Source organism: Cryptotermes secundus, unplaced genomic scaffold (assembly GCF_002891405.2).
Source record: "Cryptotermes secundus unplaced genomic scaffold, Csec_1.0 scaffold468, whole genome shotgun sequence".
Classification (NCBI taxonomy): domain Eukaryota; kingdom Metazoa; phylum Arthropoda; class Insecta; order Blattodea; family Kalotermitidae; genus Cryptotermes; species Cryptotermes secundus.
In genome coordinates, this window is record NW_019721526.1 from 2,700,266 (window position 1) to 2,709,506 (window position 9,241).

Here is a 9,241-nt window from a genome sequence, read left to right on the forward strand (position 1 = left end):
GTGTTCTATGTAATAAGATACTGTATGTTCCAACTTATGTTCTTTCATGTGCCAAGACATGCTGTTGATCGTAATATCTGTAGGAGAAGATTTCCTCTGGATTCTGACTAATACCATTTCATCTATTATTGAGAGTAACAGACTGAGATACAAAATTGTAACCTTCATTTTCCTGAAGAGGTGATTTTAAATCCCCCACAGTATACAGGGCTGGAAGCAGGATTATAACTTAGGGTGATAATAATATTAATAGCGAAATAATCCAATGCTCAGCAGCTGCACCTCACACATATGATGTTAAATAGTGCAATGTACTGTCAACAGAAGTTAATGCCTTCAATAAACCTTACTACTATGCTAATCCATTCGGTGGTTCTGAGTTAAAGAAGAGCTGTGGAAACAGATTTATTTACTTTACAAATTTCCTTAGCTATCATATCAAGAGATGGAAAGTATCATGTGTTCCTGAAATCACAATACTTAAGTAACAAATGTGCAGTATGATTAGAAACTATTTTTAAAGAACAAATTCAAGCATAAAACTGTATCAATAATGCTTGTACCTTTGTCAGGATAATACATAAGAAATTTATCAAACAGCTCATGCTGTAGAGGCTGCTTCTCTGTTGTAGTATAAGGAAAAATGTCCTCATGAGCAACATAGTCCAGACCTGGGATTGCGTATAAACTGCGACTGCTATCCTGGTTGCCAAGGAATGTCACAGCTTCTGTCTGAGCCCGCTGAAATTCCAACAGATAATATAGGTACAAAGAAATTATTATAAAAATATTTGATATGTTAAATATATCATTGCCTGAGTACTGGAGTTTTCTATCTCCAGATTTAGGTAAAAATGAGATAATACACTTTTCTGATTCTATATACTGTGTTGCACTATCTCCACATACTCCATACGTTTACCTTACTTGTGAGTGTAAGATTTCAGACTGTATTTGTTCTAAGTCACACCTGAACTGAAGACAAAGTAACGTCAGACACGCTTTCCTGAAATTTGGTGCTGATGGACACAGTACACTCCAGTATTCAGGTGAAGATATATAGATCTAAGATAGACAAAATAACAGGAGAACTGTGAATTAGGGGCTCCATGATTTGTGCTATCACCTAATATTATCAGAAAGATAAATCAAAGAACTGGTGGATGAATGTAGCACACATTGGAAAATGTTAACTTCTAACAAAATTTTTTCTTGAGAAGTTTTAGGGTAAAAAAATCACTTGGATGACCTAGGTACATGTAGGAGTTATGGTAATAGTGTGCCTCTGTGCCTATTCACCAGGCTATGAAGGCATACAGGGGGCAGGAAGAATAGAAATCCACACATTCTAGAACTATACAGTAAATGGATATGACAGAACATAATGAACAAGGATATTAACCTCTTCAATGGATAATCATTTAAGGGTTTTCAAGTAAATGTCTGTACTTCTAAAAAGTCTCTAAAGATGTTAATTTATAAAAATATGATTCCTAATATTTACTGGTATGAAATTTAACAGTTGGACCGATTATGTGAGAAATGAAGAAGTGTTATTTAGAGTCAGTGAGCAGAGGAATATCCTACACGAAATAAGAAAACGGAAGGCTAATTGGATTCGTCATATCTTACATGGTAACTGCCTTCTAAAAGAAGTTACTGAAGGAAAGATAGAGGGGCGGATAGAAGTGACCAGAAGACGAGGAAGAAGACATAAGAAGATGCTGGATGACCTTGGGGACAGAAGAGGATATTCTCATTTGAAGGAGAAAGCTCTAGATCGCATCAAGTGGAGGAACTGTTTTGGAAGAGACTGTGGACATGTCGTCTTGACAGATTACTGATGAATGAATGAATGAAATTTAACAGACTGTGGGGTTTATCTTACCACAAAAGATCGAGTTTATTCCTTCATACTGACATGCTAAATAAATTATTTATTATCATTAATGACTACAAGAATAACACAATTATTCAGTTTTTCTTCACATATCATCTGCTAGGTAAACTATATTTCTAGACAAAAGAAAAATATATGTGCAGTATTCACAACAACTTTGGTAAGTACTCCTTGTTATAAATATTATTCATGGTTATAACTATCAAGAGGTTCATAAAAGTAGCTTAAGTTAAAATTTCAGATTTTGAATATGTTTTTTTCCTGCAGATTCATGATTAAAACACATATATTACACAATAACCATTAATATGTATGGAGATTACTGTCTCCATGATGCTGTGTAGCCTGGAAGAATTGTACTGATGCTTAAGAGGTATAAACTGCTGTACCTGCAATAGTGGCAAAAGTAGCAGAACCAGACACATATACAAATTAACACTTTTAATTCTTTTACAATGCTTCATGTAAAGCCTTTTTGCATGGTGAATACAAACCACACATATAGAACATAGTGTTTTATGTTAGTGACTAGACAGTGTTTGGATTGATGACTGAATTTACTGAACATTTATAATGTGTAACTACAGGTTACTGTAACAGTTTCATGGATGTATACACTCCATAGATCACTGTAATTGCAACAGACATGGTCTTGTACATTTTCATTATTCGTTACCTACTTACAGTTCCCTACAACAAACATTCATCTGCTTCCAAGCTCATGTAGCACACAAATAGATTGTAAAAATTATACATTAAACAAATTAAAGAATGTATCAAAGCATAACAATTCTGGCATGTTCACTCCCATATTTTTAAATATGTCAAAGACCATAACACACAAAATGTGTGTTTCATTTTCCTCTACAGCATTTGTTCAAAATATTTTGTATCCCAACAAAGGTTCAGCGAGTTAAAAGCAAGTTATTTTACATGTAGAAAAGCATGTAGGTCTTCACAGAAAGTGTCCATTATTGTTGTCTGATTTCAATAAAAATTTAAATGTGTTGACAAAATTAAGCAAAATTCTACAATACAAAATTTCATGAAAATCTATTTAATGGTCCTTCGGTTCTTACACATGGACAGATGGATAAAAATCATAAAGCTAATATGTCCAATTTTACAACCTTCCACTGTAAATATTCTAAATATGAAACAAGGAACAGTAATATTAGAAGAACACAATTTCTGTTGACTTTTCTACATAAAGTTTACACAGTGTAGAGAAGATTAAGATTTTACATACAGCACATATCGGTGATAATGTAGTTATAGATGTAGCAGGCACAGTTTATATTTAAAAACTCTTTACCATGTGGTACCACATAGCATGGAAGATCATGCTCTGGACAGCAAGAGACTGTTTCTCTCTCCTAAACTTCTCAGAAAAGTATACCTGGCATCTCCTTCTTGAGTGGGAACTGTTAGTACCCTTGTGTCCAGCAGCCATCAATAGTGGTGCTTATGCAGATCCGCATGGCATACATGTAAAATTTCTATACTTCTTCATTAGTGCCTTCATTCTTCTTGCATCAGGCCAAGGAGTTGAAGACTGCAATGTCAATGATGGTGCCCAAATATCTTCATGTAGTATTCTTTCAGATATTTCCTGACCATGTCTTGCACGTCACCTTGCACTGTTCAGCAATATCCACCCTGCCCATTACTTTCATGTACTTGACATTCATAATGGTTTAAGACTTTATTTTCAGCCCTTATCTTTGCTGTGGACTGTACATATCACATTAAAGTCCCCTTGTCATCAACATGGGTTTCTTTCTAAAAGCTCTTTCTGTTGTTCTTCGGCAACCAAAGCATGATGGTTTCCAGTTCACACAGTTTATTAATGAGTGTGATTTATGATGTTCCTTATTATGCAGCTTTCTCCAGACTACTGTTACTTCTTCCCTCTTAGATCCAAATATTCTCCTCAGCACCAAGGTCTCATATATCATCAATCCATGCTGTCATTAATATCAGAGACCAAATTTCACACCCATAAAAATAACAGATAAAATCATAGTTCAGTACATCCTAATCTCTACATTTTTGGACCGGAGAAAGAAAGACAAAACATTGTGAACTGAATGGTGTCAAGTATGTCCTGAATTGAATCTGCTTTCTTTTTATCTGTGATTGAAATTCTAATCAGTTATCATTCTTCCAAATGTTTCAGCTCTTTTTTGAAAGATTAGTAGCTACATTTAAATTATTATTTTGTCATTCAAACAAGCAATGAGACATGTACATACACTTAGTTGTTAAAAACATTAATTTGTTACTCATTGTATTGTGATGACATTGTATGTATATTTTAGCATTTATAAAACATATTGTGATAGTGGATCCTAATTGTACTGATATCCTTCTGAAGAGGGTCTATAAGACCAAACCACAGATACACCAAAATTAATGAAACCTTGCAAATTAGACAATTCTCAATGATTCTGGAAATTCCATTTCCAACCAAATGTATTTTACATGCCTAATTAACATTAATATGAATCTTACTTTCACAGCTCTGCTAGTTCAGTACAAAAAGTCTGTACTACTAGTACGACTGGGACAAGATTTTTTCACAACGTGAATGAGTATGTAGTTTCTTCCTTCATACAGGGGATATTATTCTGGTAATATGTTTATTTTTATAGACACTGTCTAAGGACAAGTCTCTGAACTTTTACTCCAAAGCTGGCGAAGTGCCAGGTCATTGTTAAAATTTTAGTTTTTGATGAAGGCTGTCTTTTGCCTTTTGAAAGCCCAAAATACAAAGTGTACATGGGATCTGTTTTAAGTGAACCTCCTGTAAGTTCATTTCTGTGGATGCGCATATACCAGTACCTACAATGTAAGGACAGTCTCTGGAGTCTATCAACACCTGATAGAATGTGTGTGTCCGTCCCTTCACCTCCTTGCCCACATGATTATAGTTTGCATCATCTGGGCTGCAAACAAGAACAAGGACATAACGATACTATGAAGAAATGAATCTGACTATTTAGAATACAGTTCCAAGCGAAAAAAAAATTTATAACATGGAATGTTCTCAATACAAACCATCTTTAAAAATCTAAAGATAATGCTTATTAATTCAAGTTGGTAAGACCGTGTGATTAACTACACAATTTCTTTCGTGAAGATGGTGTCACAGTGAGGAAGAACATTCCTAGCATTATAGAAGATGAAAATTAATGACAAAATATATAAGAATTATGCAATCTCTCTTTTTTTGGCATTTTCAGGTCTTTTATGTTTATTCTAGCATTTCCCTTGCAACAACACATATGCAAATGCTTGATAAGACATAGATTCTAAATACTTCAATATTTCCTGCATTTTAAGTTTCAAATCCCCAATTTTATATTTTCTCAAATTCGTGTTTCTAACGTGGTTTACTTCAGTAACAATATAAATGTCAGTTCTCATGAACACATCCAAACAAAATTAAAATACCATTTTGTGTAGGGGTTCACACATGTGTGCACATGCATCCCCATGCGCATGCACATACGCAAAGACATGCAATTTTGAAATTCTTTAAGTCTCAGATAAACAAATATTATTTGCCTCACATGAAATCTGTTGTACGGTATGGACTTTACATATTCGCTACACACACTTATATGAAACATAAGGAAGCAAATACTGTTTTAATTCTCATAACAAATGGAAGATATGTGAATATTAAGAGATGCATACCTATCTCTCTTGTTAGGTATATCCCTGTCATAGACTCTTGCCAGCCATGGAAACAAGACCACACCTCGATACCCAAATACTCGATGTAGAAATAACTGACCAGTGTCATATTTACCCTGAATTTTAGGTGTTTCTAATCTCCCAACTTCTGCTAATCTGGAAGCACATGGAAGACATTATTTATAGCATGAACATACAGCTTGACTTCATATTATGTTCTTAAAGACAGAAATAACTCTTTTATTTCGTTATAGTTCACTTAACAATGATGTCAACAGTTCTGAATGTATAGTGTCAAACGACAGGATGACTAACGAATGAGGAATTGGAAAGGAATGGAACAAAATATTCATGGTCTAGTCAAATGTATTATTCCAGAATTTTCCTGGCAAGACTGAGGAAAATAATGAAAAACCTCAACCAAGGAAAGTAGGTGTCCTGGCCATGATTGGAACTGAGCCAACCTACTCAGTGAATACAAACAACTATGTTCCACCTTCATACAACTACCTATCTTGTTGCATGATTCAAGAACCTGGCAGCAAACAAGCAGAACACAATTCAATCTACACAGCCAGGACATAGGTTTGGTTGTATTCTGAGCAATTCATGACATCCTGAACCTAACTGTGCCATCTGTTGGCAGAGCAACACCATTCCCCGATTTCAAAGTCTCCCCTGCAGTGAGCTATGCGATCTTGAAACACCTTACAGAAAACAATCTAAAGATGCTTCAATACATAAGCTTAATTACTTAATTAATTAAGCACATCATGAAAATGTGTGAGGGAGTGATGGTATAGCTCCATCATTCTTCACCTTGGCACTACATTTCTAAAGACAGTATTATGCATCTCAAAGTATGCACTGACCAGACTAGAATATGCTCTTGCTGGAACAATTTTCTTCACTGAAAACATTAAGCAGACAAATATTCTCCCAGAAACCAGAGAGAACTATAAGAGAGGGACAAAGTGCCAGTCACCATACTGGACAAGTTCTACTGTACACATGGCATGTTAACAGATGGCTGTAAGAACCAAATTTCTAACTATGATCGTCTACAGTTAACTTCCTGCTCATGGTGTCTGTGGAAGGATTGGCACAGACAGGGGCTATCATGAGTCTGGTTACACTTGTTACCCAGTGAAATTAGGTGTACTGCAAGGAAGTGTGATGGGGCCTCTATTATACTTAATATGTACTGCAAACTTGCCAATAACAAACAATACAACTGCAACCTTCGTGGATGACACAGCCCTGCTAGCAGCAAATAATGATCCAGCAGTAGCAACACAATATCTTCAACATCACTTAAACCTCCTCCAGCAGTGGTACATCAAATGGAAAATCAAAATAAACCAGACAAAATCAGTGTAAGTTACATTCACCACAAAACGCACAATTTGCCCACAGGTTACCATCAATTATATGCAAATACTGACCCAAACCGAAGTAAAATACTTGGGATTATACCACGACCAAAAACTGACATGGCAGAAATACTTCAAAACAAAGTGTCAGAAATTAAATTTCAAACTACGAGAAACTTCCTGGCTTTTGGGCTGTAAATGTAAGCTATCCATAGAAAACAAACTTCTACTATATAAGTGTATGATAAAACCCATATGGACATATGGCATACAGCTATGGGGCTGTACAAAACCATCAAACACAAAAATAATTCAACAACTTCAATCCAACTTCTTGTGTTCAGTAACTGAAGCACCTAGGTATGTGTCCAACTTTACCACACACAATCATCTGCAAATAACATCTGTCATAGAAGAAATACATAGATTGTCAACATTCTACCATCAAAGCATACTCGAACACAATAACATACTAGTTATAGAAATTAGCAACCCACCAAATGTAAGAAGACTGAGGAGACAGTGGCAGTCTGACCTACCACAACTCGCTGAAGACGAAGATTTAAACCATCACCAATCCTCTACAGGGCCTGTCAGAGTATCATCCGTGGATGACTTCTCTACTCAAGACATCTACTTAGAACAAATTTACTTATTACTCCATATTATCGAGAGTAGACTGTAAATATGTTATTAATTAAGTAAATATATAAAAAAATGTGTTGTGCCAGCTGCACATGCTACCATCTACTAAGGAGTTTATATGCAGAAAGCTAGTGACAATAAAACAAGGCATTTCAACACTCAGTATCTCATTTATATATACTCTGCAAAAGTTGTGTTCTGTTCTATACATTTATTTTCAAATATTGTAAACACAAAGTAATTTATTCCACTGCAATATTTTTCTCCACTAAACTTACTGACCTCAGTATAATTCATTAATTATTTGTAATTTCATCTTGTGGTCATGAGCCGGGATAGTTCAGTCTGTATATTAATGGGCTACAGGCTGGATGGCCGCGGTTCGATTCCCGGCAGGGGTTAGAGATTGTTCTCTTCCCCACAGGGCCCAGACCGGCTCTGAGGCACATCCACTTTCCTATCCAATGGGTACCGGCGGCTCCTTCTACAAAAGTAAAGCAGCCAGGATGTGATGCTGGCCACTCACATCCATAGTGCCCAGGTCAGGAATGGTGAAGCTGCACCCCCACTGGCCCATACATCTTCATGGCGTGATGGTTAACTAATTAGGCACAAGGACATCTGTAACTTTACCTTCACCTTGCGGTCAAAGTTACTCATGATTTCAAGGTTATGTGACATTGTTTATTTACAACAAAAGCACAAAGAACTTATATCGACGACAAGCATATTCCTAGACTGACTCACCTCGTGTAATGCATAGTCTGATCAGTGAATATTCGAATGGTTACACCTAACAGATTTTTCTTTACACACTTTGTCAGTCCTATCATTAATTCCATATCGATTATGTATACAATCAAAACATCTAACAAAATTCTAATCACGTATGATGGCTTTACAGCTCAGCCAACTACATATTACAAATGTCCCTGATAATCACAGATCCTACGCGTAACGCTACATTATGAACATTCGGAATGATACAGTCTTCGAAAATGTGTTAGTACTCGTACTAGCTCCATGACGGTGTTTAATGGCACAGATGGATGGAAGTAGATGTTACGAATCAGATACTACGCGAAATATCATTTTATGGGATCCATGTACATCAGCGCTTGAGGTGGAATGAAAATAGAACCGGGATGGTTTTCCCTTTTTAATTCATAGGCATTTACTGCCAAAGAAGTAACGGGATGTAGTTACTATAGGATTATGACGATGGTGTATAACACACTGATATGTAGGGAGTTTGGACTTCATCCATCGTCCAGTGATTGAGGCTAGCTCTTTCTAAGGGACCCAACTGAATAGGTGTTTTCCTTCACCTGAGGACGGAAACAGATCCAGTTTCCGAAACGTCGTGTTTTTATTTGTTATCTTAAAAACCAGGACGATGGATAAAGTCCAAAATCCCAACATATCAAGTAACGGGATGTTTTAAGCCATTTAGAAAAGAACCGGGATACCATCCCGCGGCATCCCGCCCCCCTTCAAGCCCTGTTTATAGTCAAGATTCACATAAATGCCCAACCAGCCAACTACAGTCTTTCTGGACACAAAACTTTTCTCAGCATTCTATGAATATTCTCTGCCAGCTTTCAGTATCAAAGATATGTAT

At 36.1% G+C, this 9,241-nt stretch overlaps 1 protein-coding gene across 1 annotated transcript in view; it reads right to left on the reverse strand.

The window, feature by feature from the left end:
- Nucleotides 1-8,638, reverse strand: part of LOC111875549 (polymerase delta-interacting protein 2) — a 12,007-nt gene extending 3,369 nt beyond the window's left edge. The window contains exons 1-4 of the mRNA XM_023871886.2: nucleotides 8,368-8,638; nucleotides 5,603-5,758; nucleotides 4,749-4,848; nucleotides 564-741 (exon numbers count right to left, since the gene is read on the reverse strand). Of these exons, the coding sequence (XP_023727654.1) occupies nucleotides 564-741; nucleotides 4,749-4,848; nucleotides 5,603-5,758; nucleotides 8,368-8,462 (529 nt within the window). The 5' untranslated portion in view covers nucleotides 8,463-8,638. The remainder of the gene's footprint in view (nucleotides 1-563; nucleotides 742-4,748; nucleotides 4,849-5,602; nucleotides 5,759-8,367) is intronic.
- Between the last annotated feature and the right edge of the window lie 603 nt (nucleotides 8,639-9,241).